This window comes from Brassica rapa, chromosome A09, assembly GCF_000309985.2.
Source record: "Brassica rapa cultivar Chiifu-401-42 chromosome A09, CAAS_Brap_v3.01, whole genome shotgun sequence".
In the NCBI taxonomy this organism is placed as follows: domain Eukaryota; kingdom Viridiplantae; phylum Streptophyta; class Magnoliopsida; order Brassicales; family Brassicaceae; genus Brassica; species Brassica rapa.
The window spans coordinates 42,406,332-42,423,128 of NC_024803.2; the positions used below are offsets into that span (position 1 = coordinate 42,406,332).

General features: G+C 39.5%; 5 protein-coding genes and 1 long non-coding RNA gene across 9 annotated transcripts; 4 read left to right on the plus strand and 2 right to left on the minus strand.

Moving 5' to 3' along the window:
- The first annotated feature begins 31 nt into the window (after positions 1-31).
- LOC103843094 (transportin MOS14) lies at positions 32-6,677 on the plus strand. Of its 2 annotated transcripts, none has more exons than XM_018654852.2 (24): positions 32-361; positions 432-530; positions 623-829; positions 897-1,016; positions 1,106-1,189; positions 1,278-1,334; positions 1,518-1,646; positions 1,764-1,825; positions 2,229-2,285; positions 2,419-2,542; positions 2,793-2,927; positions 3,300-3,380; positions 3,494-3,607; positions 3,688-3,767; positions 3,947-4,082; positions 4,199-4,336; positions 4,464-4,549; positions 4,702-4,889; positions 5,083-5,175; positions 5,307-5,494; positions 5,589-5,700; positions 5,782-5,939; positions 6,014-6,130; positions 6,216-6,677. In XM_018654852.2, the coding sequence occupies exons 1-24, from the start codon at positions 158-160 to the stop codon at positions 6,453-6,455; spliced, it is 3,009 nt and encodes a 1,002-aa protein (XP_018510368.2). In that variant the 5' UTR covers positions 32-157; the 3' UTR covers positions 6,456-6,677. The 2 variants fall into 2 exon arrangements, with proteins under 2 accessions (XP_018510368.2, XP_009118043.2); XM_009119795.3 differs by having other exon boundaries at positions 35-361; positions 4,187-4,336.
- A 164-nt stretch (positions 6,678-6,841) lies between these two features.
- Positions 6,842-8,160, plus strand: LOC103843095 (WD repeat-containing protein LWD1). Its single transcript, XM_009119798.3, has one exon. The coding sequence runs from the start codon at positions 6,931-6,933 to the stop codon at positions 7,969-7,971; it is 1,041 nt and encodes a 346-aa protein (XP_009118046.1). The 5' UTR covers positions 6,842-6,930; the 3' UTR covers positions 7,972-8,160.
- A 525-nt stretch (positions 8,161-8,685) lies between these two features.
- Positions 8,686-10,807, plus strand: LOC103843097 (glyceraldehyde-3-phosphate dehydrogenase GAPA2, chloroplastic). Of its 2 annotated transcripts, XM_009119800.2 has the most exons (5): positions 8,686-8,905; positions 8,989-9,093; positions 9,200-9,504; positions 9,586-9,830; positions 10,182-10,807. In XM_009119800.2, the coding sequence occupies exons 1-5, from the start codon at positions 8,864-8,866 to the stop codon at positions 10,682-10,684; spliced, it is 1,200 nt and encodes a 399-aa protein (XP_009118048.2). In that variant the 5' UTR covers positions 8,686-8,863; the 3' UTR covers positions 10,685-10,807. The 2 variants fall into 2 exon arrangements, with proteins under 2 accessions (XP_009118048.2, XP_009118049.2); XM_009119801.2 differs by lacking the exons at positions 8,686-8,905; positions 8,989-9,093 and having other exon boundaries at positions 9,303-9,508.
- On the minus strand, positions 10,569-11,615 carry LOC103843096 (ethylene-responsive transcription factor ERF088). Its single transcript, XM_009119799.3, has one exon. The coding sequence runs from the start codon at positions 11,549-11,551 to the stop codon at positions 10,868-10,870; it is 684 nt and encodes a 227-aa protein (XP_009118047.1). The 5' UTR covers positions 11,552-11,615; the 3' UTR covers positions 10,569-10,867.
- A 10-nt stretch (positions 11,616-11,625) lies between these two features.
- On the plus strand, positions 11,626-15,509 carry LOC103843099 (putative F-box protein At1g12855). 2 transcript variants are annotated; one of them, XM_009119802.2, is made up of 3 exons: positions 11,626-13,477; positions 13,836-13,910; positions 14,221-15,509. In XM_009119802.2, exons 2-3 carry the CDS (start codon positions 13,846-13,848, stop codon positions 15,419-15,421), a joined length of 1,266 nt encoding a protein of 421 aa, XP_009118050.1. In that variant the 5' UTR covers positions 11,626-13,477; positions 13,836-13,845; the 3' UTR covers positions 15,422-15,509. The 2 variants fall into 2 exon arrangements, with proteins under 2 accessions (XP_009118050.1, XP_009118051.1); XM_009119803.3 differs by having other exon boundaries at positions 11,626-13,910; positions 14,272-15,509.
- Positions 15,414-16,532, minus strand: LOC108869897. Its single transcript, XR_004451230.1, has 2 exons — positions 16,469-16,532; positions 15,414-16,383 (listed from the first exon to the last, which is right to left on the minus strand). It is a non-coding gene; the product is annotated as an uncharacterized LOC108869897 (long non-coding RNA).
- Between the last annotated feature and the right edge of the window lie 265 nt (positions 16,533-16,797).

Genomic DNA, 16,797 nt, shown 5'->3' on the forward strand with positions numbered 1-16,797 from the left:
TTTCTTTTTTGCTCTCTAATTAATTTAAATAGATTATCAAATCGAATCCGAATACTGAGAAAATAAAAATAGAATTAAATAGCATTAAATATTAGTTGAAGAAAGAAAGTAAGAACAGAGTGGGAAGAAGAGAGAGTGGGATGAACAATTAGAGTGAATGGAGTTACAGAGGAAAGTAGCAGAAGCAATCCACGTCTTGAATCACGATCCTCTCTCTTCCAACAGAGTCGCCGCCAATCAATGGCTTGTTCACTTCCAGCAAACCCCCGAAGCTTGGGACGTCTCCACCTCTCTCCTCACTTCTCCGATTGTCTCTCTCTTCGACCTCCAATTCTTCGCCGCCCAGATTCTCCGCCGAAAGGTCTCGCCTTTCGACATCTCCTCCTCGATTCTCGAAAACCCTTTTCACCCTCTTCTGTGTTGGTTTTCAGATTCAGAACGAAGCATCGAATCTCCAATCGAATGCCAAAGACGCTCTTCTCAACGCGCTTCTTGTAGCCGCCAAGAGATACAGCTCCGGCGTTCCTCAGGTTTGTTTTATCCGTAGGAAAGGAATGATTTTTTTTGGGGTTTATGTGTGTTTTGTGATGAGTCAGTGTTGGGAGTTTTGGGGATTTTGCAGTTATTGACGCAGATATGTTTAGCTCTCTCGGCGCTTCTTCTCCACGCGGATCCTTACTCGAAGCCCTTTGATAAGCTTATGTTCGCGCTTCAGAGTCTTCAGGCTCATGATGATGGCAATGTCGTCTTGCTTGAGCTTCTCACTGTTCTTCCTGAAGAGATATCTGACTCTCGCCATGTTTCTCATCAGTCTGATCTTCGTCAAGAGGTTGCTCATTTTATCAATTTCCTTTCTATGTTTTTTTGTACTTACCTGGCGTTTTGCTTTGTAACAGTTGCTCTCGCATACTTCCATGGTTCTCGACTTCTTACTCCAGCAGTCTGAGAAGCAATTTGCTTCCCCTCTTTACCCGCAGCACGCCAACCGGAAAATTCTCCGTTGCTTACTTAGTTGGGTATGTTGGTTTGTGTTTCATGTGCAATTGTGTTGTGGTGATCTTTCTTTTTTGGGTTTGAATTTAATGTCTTTACTCGTTATCATTAGGTCCGTGCTGGATGTTTCTCTGAGATTCCACAAGGCGCAGTGCCATCACATCCCCTTCTTAACTATGTCTTCAATGCTCTACAGGTGAGTTTCATTACTGGTGTAGTTTAAGTTACTGTCTCTTTTCTACAAAGTGCCTTTGGTTTTGATTTCTCCGCTCTGTGTTCCGTAGGGTACTACTTTTGATCTCGCCATTGAGGTGCTTGTTGAACTTGTGACTCGGCATGAGGTATGTTTGAATAACATTTTATTGGTATCTTTTCATTTTTGTCCGCTGGTCTTATCCGGTTCACATACGTAATGGCAATGTTGTTGCGTAGGGTTAACATCAACATATTACCTGATATTGTTCAATAGCACAAAGTGTATCTGCTTTTGGATTTGATAGCGATGATTCGTTTCCTTCTTGCAGGATCTTCCTCGGGTTTTATTGTACAAAGTACAGTTGCTCAGAGATACACTTCTAAAACCGGCTCTGATAAATGCTGATCCACAAGTTGTCTCTGGCCTGGCTTGCTTGATGTCTGAGATCGGACAGGCTGTAAGTTCCAATTTTATTTTATCCTCTCATGGGTATGCTTCCAGTGTTGGGACGTTATTACTCTTCATTTTATTTTCTTTTTGTGAGACTCATGTGGGTTTGTGCAATATGTTATAGGCACCCTGCTTGATCGTTGAAGCAAGTCCTGAAGCACTTGTTCTGACTGATGCACTTTTGAGGTGAATATAAGGAATTTACTGTTTGCGTCTTTGTTTTCTAAATAAGCACCTATTATGAAAAATGCGCTTTAACATTTTAACCAATTCTCCGTTGTTTGTTGCAAACACTAAGCGAAAATGGATGATTTCTCTTCGGTTTGCCTTTACATTGCATAAAAGTATTTTATGAAAAACTGAATGTTTAAATTTTTACATTTTTTGCACATGATAAGCAAATGCAATAAATGACATTTGGAACTTTCCAGGCCTTAATCGTTTGACACTGTAAAATGTAAATATTTACACATTTGGTGCAATTTCAAGCTGATTTTCTCAGTATCTTCTCCAAACATGGCTTGTTTTTTCGGTTCCCATTAATATCTTACATATTATTCCTGTTCACTGTCCATAAATTACTTTTCAGCTGTGTGTCATTTCCAAGTGAAGACTGGGAAATTGCAGACTCGACTGTACAATTTTGGTAGTATTTTTGTTTCTTTCTTATTATGCTCCTTTACAACCATGTGAACTTAATGTTTTCTTTCCATCCTCCTATCATAGAGATTCCTTCTGGCATTTGAGCTCATATTTTTTTTTCTCCTTTCTTATCATAGGTCAACGTTTGCAACATATATACTTAGCCTAGGTGGAAACAGACAGAATGACAGAAACCATGTGAAAGATATATTCTTACCAGTTTTCTCAGCTTTAGTTGATGCCCTCGTACTGCGCGCTCAGGTTACATCTTGGAAACTTTCTCAAGTTAAATGTCTATTTCAGTTTTGTAAGTGTATTTAAGCTATCATACTAGTGGCAGCACTAGCGATACATTGGGAAAAACCAATCTCACTGTATCAACGTAATATTTGATTTTTAGTTTGCCATTTTCTGAATATTCACAAGTCACAAGTTATCAAACAACTACTTTATTTATTGTACTGATAGTGTTCTTTTGTGCTTCTAAATTTGGTTAGCAATCTATCTTCAGGTTGATGAGTTTACCTCCGGTGATGAGAGTCCAGGTCTTGATCTGCCTGATGGCCTGTTGCATTTTAGAAATAATCTCCTTGAGCTCTTGGTAGATATTTGTCAGCTAATTCATCCTACAACATTTGTGAGTAAGGTGGGCCCTGACTTCACAATTCAAAATTCATTAGTTAATGAAATTCAGTATTTGCTACATGACTAATTTGTATTACGAATCAGACAGTTTTTTTTCTTCTGTTGTACTGTGTCACGGTGAAAACACCTTTCCCTATTTATTCCGTATCAGATCAATTCTCATGGGATTTATTCACTTTCTATTAGTGAACCATGCTCTGTATAACGCTGAGTCTTGAGATTATTATTTTACTTGTATCAAACAGAACAGCACTACTCTGGTGTCTTGTATTACTTCAGTTAGATGGTTGCTTGATAAGTAGTTTTTGCTCTTTCATGTTCTGTGACAAAGTATTCTGTTAGTTTAAACCTTTTCTTGCCGATATACCTGTAGTTGTTTTTTGGTGGCCTCCCTTCTTCAGATGTTTCGATGCCATTGAGAGAGATTGAGGCAAAGTTGTTTGCTCTTAATGCGGTGAGTACACCTGACCTTTTCTAATCAAGTTGCTTCATTTTGCGTTCCTGGTTTTAGGAGTTGCAATTTGTATTTGTTTAACCCTGTCTTTACTAATAATTCTTCCGTGTCAGGTTTCTGAAATTATCTTGCAAGAAGGAGAGGCGTTTGATTTTTCATTGATCGCGCAATTGGTTTCTGCATTCTCTATCAGGCCATCCAGCGAACTCAAGGGATTTTTATGTGTTGTATGTCATTGATCTGGCTTGCGAATAATCCTCTTGTACTTTAAATGCAAAATCAACAATTGACCATAATCAACTTTTAGGTATACAGATCACTGGCAGATGTTGTTGGCTCCTTTTCAAGATGGATCTCTGTTTCTCCAAGTAATGCTAGACCCTTGCTGTAAGTCTACTTACTTCAGTGACCGTTCAACATAATCCAGTGACAGTTATAAATGTTTATATTTATTTTCCTTTTCGAATTGGTATTTTCAGTCTCCTGTAAGGAGACGTGTATGTTAATATCCTATAAACATCAGTTGGTCGGATAATCTAAATAGTGCATGGTTTTTGTGCTTTCAGATTATTTCTTGCAGGAGGGATTTCTGAACCTATTTGTACACATGCTTGTGCCTCTGCTCTGCGCAAAATTTGTGAAGATGCACCAGCTGTAATCCAGGAAACATCAAATTTAGACATCTTAATGTGGATAGGAGAGGTATCAGCTTAATGCACCCCTTCCAGTGACTTCTAACACAAGCTTCAAGTTACTCTTATGCTTATATCTTGTTTTCTGAATCATTGTACTGTTACCTTTCTTAGTGTTTGGAGCAGTGGAATTTGGCGTTGGAAGATGAAGAAGAAGTCATTAGCGCTATCACTGTGATTCTTGGCTCTGTTGCTAACAAAGAGCTACAAAATAAATTATTAACTCAATTGCTTTCGTCAAGTTATGGAGTTCTCTCAACACTTGTAAGTGTTTTATATTGTTCACTTAAGAGTTATTCTTCAAGGTTCTTGATCATTCTTTTTTTTTTGCTGTACAAGTAACTGATGCACCTCTGAAATAGAATTTGGACTAATACATATATGATTTTAGGTAGATGATGACGTTGAGTCTTCTGTTAGACAAAATCCAGCCACTTACACACGGATGTTGAGCTCTGTTACAAGAGGTCTTTACAGGTCTGCTTTTTTGAACACGTTGCCATATGTTTTCATTGCATATTATAATTAATAGGTTGCAGTTGCACTCTGTACGTTTTTTTATTAGGTATACAAAACCTGATAAGATTATAAGATGGATGACTTTACTCTTCACTTGTTCAATGATTCAGGATTGGAACTGTACTAAGTCACCTTGCGACGTCTCTGTCATCTGTCCCTGTGGCGGACGGTCCAATTCTTTCTTTGTTGACTGTCTTCTGGCCCATATTGGAGAAGCTATTTAGGTCTGAACACATGGAGAGTGGAAGTTTGGCTGCTGCAGCATGCCGTGCTCTTTCAGTGGCAGTTCAGTCGTCAGGTTTCAGTCTTCTTGTCTCCTTACTCTATTTCGTTACATTCGTCTTGTTATGCCTTTAGAAGCCTGCAACACTTCTCCATTTAAAAGCATCCTTTGCAGTAGTGAATAATTTCTCAGAAAACAATTATATCTTGTATTATGGATAGTTGGTTTCACTAACATTTTAACTCCTTAAATTTGCATTTATATACAGGCGAGCACTTTATGCTGCTACTTCCTAGTGTATTGGAGTGTCTATCGAGAAATTTTCTGTCATTTCAAAGCCAAGAATGTTACATAAGAACAGGTGAGGTTTCTTAATTAAGATACATGCTCCACTGTTGGTGAAAAATCTCTTGAGATGCAATTTTTATTTGCTAGCTTAAATACATTATACTCGAGGTTAGTTATTGCCTTTCCGCACACTTGTTATCACAGGCTGTGTAATCGCTGAAGAATTTTGTCACAAGGAAGAATACGGTTCCTTGTTTATCACTACGTTTGAGAGATTTACTCAAGCATCATCACTGATGGGAATAAACTCGTCATATATATGCGACCAAGAACCCGATTTGGTGGAAGCATATGTGAATTTCGCATCAGCATTAATCCGCGGTTGTCACAAGGTGTTGCATCCATTCCTTTTGCTCGTTAAAGTATAAAATTTCTTTTTCATCTTGTGGTGAAGGTTTTGGTTATATTTTCTTTTGATTGAAACAGGAACTGTTGGGTAATTCTGGAACACTTCTTGAAATTTCTTTCCAAAAAGCGGCTATTAGTTGTACAGCTATGCACCGAGGTGCTGCTTTAGCTGCACTGTCTTACTTGTCAGGTAAGTGTGCAGTGGTTTACAATCGAAAACATGTCATTAACTTTTGCCATACCTCATAAGCATAATTTACAACATGTACAGATTTCTTGGAGGTTTCGCTTTCTTCCATGATTGAAAGCGTGAATTGCAAATCAGAAGGATCATTCAGTGTAGTCTCTGTCCAGGTTGTGTCTCACTGTGGAGAAGGACTTTTGTCTAATCTAGTCTATGCTCTACTTGGAGTTGCAGCTATGTCAAGGGTAAAAATCATTCTAGTAAAAATCTCTCAAAATGTAGTGATCTTTGATTCACCTTTGGATTCTGTGTGTTTTAGGTGCATAAGTGTTCGACAATACTTCAACAGTTAGCTGCAATCTGCAGTTTATGTGAGAGAACTTCATGGAAAGAAATATTGTGTTGGAAGTCTCTCCAAGGATGGCTAAACTCAGCGGTTTCTCTCTCTCTAATGATCACATCAGAACAGAACTCCACCTCTGTTTTGTTTGTTGTAATGGTTTTGTATGTTTTGTATTCAGGTGTGGGCACTTCCGAGCGAGTATCTAAAGCAAGGAGAAGCAGAAAAGATAGTGAGGGAATGGTCAGAAGCTCTGGGAGGTGCAGGGATCGATTACCTTGAGAACAAAAGCTGCAACTTTGCAAGTAATAACAGTTTAGGAGGTGGACATATGCAAGGGAAACACGGTCGAGCATTGAAGCGATTAGTCAGAGATTTTGCAGATTCTCATCGAAACGATCCCAATCTAAACATCATATGAATCAGTCTCTTCTTTTTGTTATTGTTGAACTTAAAAGTTCATTTCTATATTGCTGTTGCCTTTGAATTTGATGATGCAAATGCATCTTATGCTCTGTTTCTGATGTACAGTATGAGGGAAAATAAACCTCATGAGGAAATCTGAAGCATTTCTATTAGATTTGATCTGATCAGAATGAATAATATAAACATATTTTTGAGGATTAACATCTTTTTTGGTTAATAGTTTCTGTTTTCCACCAGAAAATCTATGGTGAGGAGAGGGAAGGAGGTAGGTAGGTAATGTCATGCTCAAAACGACAACATTTTGGTTTAAACAGTTAACGTTTTGTTTGAAACGCAGCGTTTTGACAAAAAGGTACTGAATTAAATAATATTATAACAAAATTTAAGATTATCCATCTTCCCGAGAGAGTGAGATAGAACCCGAAGGTGGAGCGGAGGAGCGGCGGTTTCTAGGGTTTCTTGATGCAACGATGGGAACGAGCAGCGACCCGATCCAAGACGGTTCCGATGAGCAGCAGAAACGATCAGAGATCTACACCTACGAAGCACCATGGCAGATCTACGCAATGAACTGGAGCGTCCGCCGCGACAAAAAGTACCGTCTCGCCATCACCAGCCTCCTCGAGCAGTACCCGAACCGAGTCGAGATCGTCCAGCTCGACGAATCCAACGGCGAGATCCGCTCCGATCCCAACCTCGCCTTCGAGCATCCTTACCCTCCCACAAAGACCATCTTCATCCCGGATAAGGAGTGCCAGCGCCCCGATCTCCTCGCCACCTCCAGCGACTTCCTCCGTCTCTGGCGAATCGCCGACGATCACTCCCGCGTCGAGCTCAAGTCGTGCCTCAACAGCAACAAGAACAGCGAGTTCTGCGGACCGTTAACCTCCTTCGACTGGAACGAAGCTGAGCCGAGACGGATCGGGACTTCGAGCACCGATACGACGTGCACGATCTGGGACATTGATCGCGAGGCGGTTGATACTCAGCTTATAGCTCACGATAAGGAAGTGTTGGACATTGCTTGGGGTGGAGTTGGTGTGTTCGCGTCGGTCTCGGCTGATGGATCTGTGAGAGTTTTCGATCTTCGTGATAAGGAGCATTCGACGATTATCTACGAGAGCTCTGAGCCTGATACTCCTTTGGTTCGTCTCGGTTGGAACAAGCAGGATCCTAGGTACATGGCGACTATCATCATGGACAGTGCTAAGGTTGTTGTGCTCGACATTCGTTTCCCAGCGCTTCCCGTTGTGGAGCTTCAGAGGCATCAGGCTAGTGTTAATGCTATCGCTTGGGCTCCTCATAGCTCGTCTCATATCTGTACCGCGGGGGATGATTCTCAGGCTTTGATTTGGGATATTTCGTCGATGGGGCAGCAGGTTGAAGGTGGGCTTGATCCGATTCTTGCGTACACTGCTGGTGCTGAGATTGAGCAGCTTCAGTGGTCGTCTTCTCAGCCTGATTGGGTTGCTATCGCTTTCTCGACGAAGCTGCAGATTCTCAGGGTTTGATCTTTTTTTTTTTATTAGTGGGTACCTCATTTTCTGTCGAATGCTTGCTTCTTGTTATGTTACTATGATCATGATGTAAAGCTTGCTGTGACTGTTTCTTGAATCGTATTAATGAATCTTGGTGGTCTCGTTTAATATGCAAAGCTTGTGTTGGTTATTGTTGAATAATTGATGTATGATTGATAAGAAGGGATGATCCTTTGTCCCATACAATATTGTTATGTATTTGATTAGTCCTATGGAGAGCTAGAGTTAACTACACACATCTCATTCCATAAGGTTCTCCTGCGTGTCTTGGAATGGCTTTATATAGAGTCACTGCGCCAAAAAGTACTGTGAAACAATCTCACATAGACATGCAAGTAGGCTGTGTAGACTGTAGAAGCATCACTTCCAGTGGTGTAATCTGTCAAGTCTGTACATTGAAAAGTCATTGGTTTGTATGGTTATCTTTGTAACTGGCTTCACATTACATGAAAGCTCTAACTACTATAACGAGTCAGTGATTTGTTTGCACAAAAAAGAGTGATTTTTATCTGCAGCAAAAATGTGTCAGAAAATCTAGTTTTGACTTTTCAATGGTCCTAAGACGGTAAGTATGTGGGAAGATTAGAACAAGGCATATAACTGTGCAAATGCTGACCACATGATGGAGAAGCCCACTTGTGAAGCCCAACTGAGAAGAAAAAGATCAGTGAATAATAAATGTGAAGAGGGAAGAGAGTGGTAAATCACAACCATACAAACGAATGACAAAGCTATCCAGAATCTCATCTTCTTTGCCTCCAGCTCAGCAATTCTCTTTCCTATATTACTAATCTCTTGCTCCAACATTGCTTTCTGTCCTCACTTTTTCTGCTGTTACGTTATACACAACTTCTCTCTGGTTGCCATGGCTTCGGCTACTTTCTCTGTCACCAAACCATCTCTTCAGGTTTTGTCTCATTGTCCTTCCTCATAATCGAATGTTTTATCATCATCATCATCATCTAATATTCTCATGTCTTTGCTTTACAGGGCTTCTCTGAGTTCTCAGGACTTCGAAACTCCTCTGCTCTTCCCTTCGGCAAGAAGTCTTCCTCCGATGAGTTTGTTTCCTTTGTCAGTTTCCAGACTTCTGCAGTGAGTTCCTTTCCTTTCTATTGCTTCTGTGTTATATATCTTATCAAGAACAAGCGTGCATGCCATGATCAGCCAATACACTTTGTTTTTTGTTTATGTGTTGTAGATGGGAAGCAATGGTGGATACAGGAAAGGAGTGACCGAGGCCAAGCTAAAGGTAGCCATCAATGGATTCGGTAGGATCGGCAGGAACTTCTTGAGATGCTGGCATGGTCGTAAAGACTCTCCTCTTGATGTCATTGCCATCAACGACACTGGTGGTGTCAAACAAGCATCCCATCTCCTCAAATACGACTCAACCCTTGGAATCTTTGATGCTGACGTCAAGCCTTCAGGAGACTCTGCTCTCTCTGTTGATGGAAAGATCATCAAGATCGTATCTGATCGTAACCCATCTAATCTCCCCTGGGGGTAAAGTTAAAACACACACACACGCTTAAAGATTGTATCATTCTTTCAAACTGATCTTAAAATTTTGTGATGGTGTTTCAGGGAACTAGGTATTGACCTTGTGATCGAAGGAACCGGAGTGTTTGTGGACAGAGAAGGTGCTGGAAAGCACATTCAAGCTGGAGCCAAGAAGGTTCTTATTACTGCACCTGGTAAAGGAGATATCCCAACTTATGTTTGTGGTGTCAATGCTGAACTATACAGCCATGAAGATACCATCATCAGCAACGCCTCTTGTACTACTAACTGCCTCGCTCCATTCGTCAAGGTTCTTGACCAGAAATTCGGTAAGCATCTCATACAACCAGTATATTGTAGTGTGAACTTAGGCCTGAGAATATAAACCGAGAATTGAAAACCGAACCGGAACCGAAGTGAACCAGAAAAATATATCTGAAACCGAACCTAAGTTCACAAATAACCGAGTGGTTCGTATATTTCTGGAAACCAAACCCAAACCGAACTAAAACCCAAATTTTATCGGATACTAGCCGGTTCCTATAATTTTCCCCGAACGAGAGAACCGAAATAGCCAAACCGAAAGAAACGAAACCGAACCAAAAGCTTATGTGAACTCATGAGTCACTTTTAGATGTGTAAAAATGCTGATCATTGTTGTGATGTGTTTAACATGGTAGGGATCATCAAGGGCACAATGACAACCACTCACTCATACACTGGTGACCAGAGGCTTCTAGATGCAAGCCACCGTGATCTAAGGAGAGCAAGAGCAGCTGCTTTAAACATCGTTCCAACATCAACAGGAGCAGCCAAGGCCGTGGCCCTCGTGCTCCCTAACCTCAAAGGAAAGCTCAACGGCATCGCATTGCGTGTGCCAACTCCCAACGTCTCGGTGGTTGACTTAGTTGTGCAAGTCTCCAAGAAGACTTTTGCTGAGGAAGTCAACGCTGCTTTCAGGGATGCAGCTGCGAACGAGCTTAAAGGTATACTCGATGTCTGCGATGAGCCTCTTGTCTCTGTTGACTTCAGGTGCTCTGATGTGTCTTCCACCATTGATTCTTCTCTAACGATGGTTATGGGAGATGATATGGTTAAAGTGATTGCTTGGTATGATAATGAATGGGGCTACTCTCAGAGAGTTGTTGATTTGGCTGACATTGTTGCCAATAACTGGAAGTGAAGATGACTCAACTTTTGATGTCTGCTTCATTTTTCTATTATATTATTCGGAATGTAGAATTGTAGTTCCCGAGTTTATGTATTTGTGATCTACAATTTTATAGTAATAAACTTTATTCAAACATGTTACATCCCTTTGGTTAAGTTCATAACACTGCAACACTTTTTAGATTACATAATAGAATCAGATAAAAGATGAAGAAGATCCATTAATCTGAGGAAGATCTTCATTATAATCACTGAGAAGAGAAAGTGGCATGCCGCTTAAGAGAAAGTCATACTCAAAGCAATGAGCTTCATCGGTGAGAACAGAGCCAAGCTTCATCTTGTCTGCATTGCCATCTTCCTCTGTTTTGTCCTGACGACTAAATAAACTGCTTGACATATCATTAGGCAAAGAAGGTAATGAAATCTCTTTGCTTTTACCAACATGATCATCATCATCATAACAATGTGAGAAACTGTTAGTGAGATTAGAAGAAAGAAAATGGTTGTTTTCTTGCTGAAAACAGAAACTAGAAGATCCCAAACTCATATTAGGTTCCAAAGAGGCAACAGGGTTAGCAAAAAAAGCTTTGTCTGATGATGACTGTAAGAACTGTTGTGGTTGTGGTTGTAAAGAGATGTTATCAGTGTAGAAGAAGTTGGTTTTGGCTAGAGAGCCACTGATGGAACGAGCAGCAACATCATAAGCCAAAGCAGCTTCTTCAGCTGTATCAAACGTTCCAAGCCAATGTCTCTCTTTTGTGAAAGGGTTTCTGATTTCAGCTGCATATCTTCCCCATGGACGCCTCCTTACTCCAAGGTACTTCACTTCTTGTGACTTCTTCTCTTGTTTGCTTTTGCCCATGTTTCTTGATTTCAACATGCTTCTCTCTACAAGTCTCTTTTGGCTTGCTATTATCTATATATAGAGAGAGGAGAGCAAAAGATTGTGTGAACTTGATTGATGCCTTTTTGGCTTTTGGCATTAAGTTGAAGGAATTGGTTGGGAGTTACAAGAATTTAACCTCAGTCTTACTTCTCCTTGTAAACTGTGACTGTGTCAGTATGAACAAGAAAGTGGTTCAATTTTTCTCCATTCTTGTCCTTTTGGTTACTATTTTCCACACATTATCTCTGAGATTATTCATCTTGAGTCATTACATTACTTTACACAACATTACGTACAAGGGAAAGAAAAAAAAAACAAGGCAATGAAGAATGTATGGAGCCAAAGACAAGTTGTGACAAGGACATTGTCATTTAGTTTTAAGACAAAAACTGCACAAATATCAATAAACCTAACTAAACTTTCAATGGGAGAACATGTGACACATGCTTAGGGATTTGGATTTTTAAGGGTCTAAATTCAATCTTTAAGCATTGGTCTGGCTGAAGTTTCTCTTATCCGCACTCTCACCATTACGGGGAGGTACTCCGTCTTCCGTTATTCCCTGGTGTCCAAGCTGATAAATTTTGTCTCTGCTGATTGCAAGTGTATCTCCTTACATTGCTCATCTTTTCAAAGTCTTGAGGACTGGGCTTTGAAGGATGAAATATTGACGGTGAATTGCTTTCTAAAGGCAGCTTTTATTACCTTAGCGCAAGCTTTTGGAGGGTATCTCTTTACTGTTATGTGCAGGTCTCAGCCAAAGCATTTTTTCACAGGGAAACCTTGGTCACACGTTGATGGACCCAGTTTTCTTTCCTTCAAGCTGTCGCAAGATGTTATGATGTTCTGGAATGACTCTTTCCCTCGTTTTGAGGATGTTACACACCCTTGGAGTTTCAGGGTGAAGTTCGTTTTACCTCTGTATGAGGAAGTTACTCTTTGTAGTACCACTTTATTACCTCATTGCGAGGCTGCTACATGGAATTGTGTCTTTGTGGCTATGGATTCTATTGTATCAGACTGGTCTACTTGGCTATGGTGGTCCTGCTCACAGCTATTAGGCTCTTCAGCTTCTTCATCTGCAACATCAATTGGACTCTCAAGTCTCCCGTGTCTTTCGGACTCAATTGTCCCCTGTTTTGCCCTACGCTTAGGGATGGATTTGAATGAGATCACAGGTTTCTTCATCTTTGAAAACCTTGTCACTCTCTTCACTCCTTTATCTTGTTGTTCTAATTTATGCACAGCAATTTGTTTAGCTGTTGCCTTTGCAAAGGGTTTAGTACCCAAACTTTGTTGTTTAAATACTCTAGTTTGAGTTGAGTATGAAATGAAACTGTTGACAAAAAAAAAAAAAGCATTGGTCTGTGTGTGATTAGTTATGTTTTCTTTGGTGTCACCTTGTCTTCTTTCATTTGGTGTCCAAATTGCATATGAAGACAAGTCTATCGTTATCAAAGTTCAAACAGACAAAGATATCAAAGTTCAAGACAATATTATTGATATATTATATATCTATCACATGTGTTTGAAGTCATTTTGCATCTCATGTTTCAAGTTGTTCACATTGGTAGATGAAGCTTTTCATTGAATCCAAAAGCCAGGAGAAACAAATGAAAAACTAGAAAATAGTACCAATGATCTCTATGACACTCCTTTGCATCCACCATAACATTCTTCCTCCACATACTACATTTGCCTCTAAATTCCCCAACTCCTTAATTAACCTCCTGAAACAAATGACCAAACAAAACACATCTTATAATCTAACAAAAATAAAAACCTTGGGAATACAAGATTATGGCGATTAGGAGATGAAAGCATAAGAGTTTGAAGCTTGTTTACAACGTCAACACTTGTTTCTTCTTCAGTTTCCTCTCATTTTTGGTCAGCCTATACGGAATGCATCTGTTCAAAAGTGTAGCCAACACTAACCAATCAACGATTTTTGCTTTTTCTGATTTTAGTTTTTCTTTTGTATTTATGAGAATTAAAAATATATCTGATTACGTTTTCTGATTGTGTTGGATAATTTTTTTTTTTTTTGGTAATCTGTGTCAGATAATTACGTTTGTTTATTTATTTAATCTGAAATCCATTATTAAATTGATGAAACTAATACATATCATCATCATCATCATCATCATCAATTAAAAAAAACTTGAAATTAAATTGATATGATATATCATGTTTGTTGCAATTGATGATAATACGTTTCATATTCGTACTAATCCTGCTCTGATTGGTCGTCACCATCTGTTTCCACTGACTCATGAAGCTGCGGAGAGATGACTGCAGCATATGCAAAATGCTATGGACGAGTCGACCGAGAACCACTTCACAAGAGACACAGGTAAATCATATTTCTACTCCTTCTCTACATTTTATCTTAAATAAAACAATGTTTAATTTTTGTTTACAAAAAAAAAAACAATGTTTAATTTTTTTTTAAGAACCCCTAAATAAGATACTTGCATTAGAGGATAATTTAGAAGTTTCTTAAATTAAGTGTTTAACACCCATTTATTACTTAAAAAATTGATTAATAGTCCCATTAGGGGTGCTAGGGTTAATGGTGCTCTAAGGGCTTAACTATAGTTACCAAATAACCCCTAGTGGCTTTAATTATATATATGTGTCCCATACTTTGTTGCACTTGTTAGATTTTGTGGCGTAAGTGTGTATGCAAAAGAGATGCAATTCATTGATAGCAGAGACGAAGAAGTCAACGGTGAAAGGGATTGCATGCATCATCATAACGAGAAGCGAGCTACAGCCCCATCATCACTACCAAACGATGTCGTGGAAGAAATCTTCATAAGACTTCCCGTGAAAACCCTAATCCGGTTCAAGTCTCTCTCAAAACAGTGGAACTTGAGGATCAAGTCTCACAGTTTCGCAGAAAAACACTTGAAGATGGCCAGTTCATACCAAGTGAATCATCCTAGTCTCATGCTTTTTTTCCCCAGCCCAATCACTAGCACAGAGATTGAGTTTCATCCATTCTGCTTAGAAGGTCGTCGTCCTCTATCCCACACTCAACTCAGTTTCCCTTTAGGGTTCCTTGGATGGATCCACTATTCCAGAAGCTGTGACGGTCTTTTCTGCATACAGTCCTCAAAATCTATTTGTGTAGTTAATCCAGCTACTCGTTGGTTCAGATATCTTCCTCTGTCTGGGTATCAGATTTTGAATCCCACCTACCTTCCGGCGAACCTAATCACTGCTGCAGCATTCGTGAAGGCCGCTGATTACAAATTAGTGTGGTTGTATAATTCTTTTCCATTCCCTCCAAACGGAGTCACCACTTGTGAGGTTTTCGATTTTAGGGCAAACGCTTGGAGATACTTGACATGTACGCCAAGTTACCGCATTTATGGCTGCATTTATTGTGAGCCAGAGTCTGCCAACGGGTCAGTTTATTGGTTCACGGAACGAAATAACAACTACAAAATGGACGTAATAGCTTTCGATATCCATACTGAAAAATTTCGGTTGCTGCCTAAGATTCATTCGAGTTCAGATCCTGATCTTAACGACCATCGTAGCATGTGCACTCTGGATGATCGTTTGTGTATATTGATAACCACCAGTATACTAGACAAGGAGTTTTGGAGATTAAAGTCATCAGAAGACATGTGGGAGAAGATTTATACGATTAATTTTCTTTCTACTCCACTCTCTTGGATTGGCAGTGAGTCTTATTGGAGACCGGTGACAATGTGGAAGAAGAAGAAGATGTTGCTCTCACATCCATGTTCAGGGAATCTGGTAATATACAATCTCCAAACAGGATCTGTCCGTATAATCCATTCACATACACTTTGTATGCCATATTTTGAGAGTCTGATCTCTCATATATAGAATGCTTTTGATCGATTATAAGCATATTTGGAAGTATGTAAGAATCATAACATTTCTTTATGTTTTATTGATTATGTGTTTTGTTTCTTATGATTTTCCATTATGTTTGCATTTAACTAGAACCGAGGCTACAGTGTTTATTTGAAACATCAAAGTCTAAGACCAAGCTCAAACATTTTCAGAGAATATGAATTCTTTTCAGTTTTCAAAGACCATCAAGTTTACAAGTTATGTACATAAACATATATTACTCAAAGCTATAATTAAACAATTATAATCTGAAATACATGCATGCATGATTAAAATCGATGAAACTAAGTAAGAAAGTTGCATTGTGAGTGGCTTAATCAAGGCTTTGCATGTTCGCAGTGAGAATCAGCTGGCTGACGTCTTCACGAAGCCATTGTTTCCTGGTTTATTTCATTCTTTGATTGGCAAGATGTCTCTACCTTCTTTATACTCGTCATCTTGAGGGAGATATTAACATACATGATTCAGTTCGGGTTGATATAAACCGGTTATAAAGTTTATTAGATTTTGGTTTATTGTAAACCGGATGACCGTTGTTATATAAAGCAACTTGTAGCAGAAAGATCTAATAACAAGAATCATTTTCCATTTCGAGCTTCTTTTTTCTTCGTTGACCTTGAACTCAACTAATAATATCCAAGAAAACCTCCATCCTCTTGAGGAAATCCGAACCACTCTCTTTGCATCTAAAGGATCCAGCACACTCACACTGCTCCGTCAGATGAGCTGCTTTCACCTGATTGCACCTAATGCACAATAGATCCTGAATCTGGTACATTTTCTCACTCTGTCTCACGATCTGGACAAGCCTATTCTCCATCTGCTCTCTGTCATATATCTTCCCACGTTGTGGATTCGGACATGACCATTGTTTCTCTGTTAAGAGAGCTGAGTCGCTGCGTATATGGAGGTCTCTGTAGTCATCACAGTTGCTGCAACAAGAAAAAAAACAAAAAAAATTTAACACCAGCCGCATCAAAGCTGTAGTCTACTTGGTTACTCCTGGTCAGGTAATACCTGCAACTGCAAGCCACGTTAGGTAAGATGAAGGATGGCCCATGATAAAAAAACTCGGCTTCAGCAGCACATTCTTTTACATTTATGTACTTCAACAGATTCTTTCTCATTACCTACACAGAAAAAACCCAGTTAAGAACCAGAAGTTTAGGTTGGAATGGTGAATGAAATCAGATACATAGAGGGTTTCAAACCATATGGTTATCAAACTGAACCAGCATCAGGTAAAGATGAGGAGTATATATACCAGAACATCTTGCTGAACGTTTTGGTCTAGAGCCATAACAGCAGCAGAGATCATTTGTATTAATTCCAACGAGTAATCTCCT

What these genes read in the sequence shown, in the direction of transcription:
- LOC103843096 (XM_009119799.3), bottom strand. Translation starts at nt 11,551, where the DNA reads ATGTTGAAATCAAGAAACATGGGCAAAAGCAAACAAGAGAAGAAGTCA.
- LOC103843095 (XM_009119798.3), top strand. Translation starts at nt 6,931, where the DNA reads ATGGGAACGAGCAGCGACCCGATCCAAGACGGTTCCGATGAGCAGCAG.
- LOC103843099 (XM_009119802.2), top strand. Translation starts at nt 13,846, where the DNA reads ATGACTGCAGCATATGCAAAATGCTATGGACGAGTCGACCGAGAACCA. An exon ending in CCACTTCACAAGAGACACAG is followed by an intron (nt 13,911 to 14,220) that starts GTAAATCATATT and finishes TGCACTTGTTAG; the next exon opens with ATTTTGTGGCGTAAGTGTGT.
- LOC103843097 (XM_009119800.2), top strand. Translation starts at nt 8,864, where the DNA reads ATGGCTTCGGCTACTTTCTCTGTCACCAAACCATCTCTTCAG. An exon ending in TCACCAAACCATCTCTTCAG is followed by an intron (nt 8,906 to 8,988) that starts GTTTTGTCTCAT and finishes TTTGCTTTACAG; the next exon opens with GGCTTCTCTGAGTTCTCAGG. An exon ending in TCAGTTTCCAGACTTCTGCA is followed by an intron (nt 9,094 to 9,199) that starts GTGAGTTCCTTT and finishes TATGTGTTGTAG; the next exon opens with ATGGGAAGCAATGGTGGATA.
- LOC103843094 (XM_009119795.3), top strand. Translation starts at nt 158, where the DNA reads ATGGAGTTACAGAGGAAAGTAGCAGAAGCAATCCACGTCTTGAATCAC. An exon ending in AACTTGTGACTCGGCATGAG is followed by an intron (nt 1,335 to 1,517) that starts GTATGTTTGAAT and finishes TCCTTCTTGCAG; the next exon opens with GATCTTCCTCGGGTTTTATT. An exon ending in AGAATGTTACATAAGAACAG is followed by an intron (nt 5,176 to 5,306) that starts GTGAGGTTTCTT and finishes TTGTTATCACAG; the next exon opens with GCTGTGTAATCGCTGAAGAA.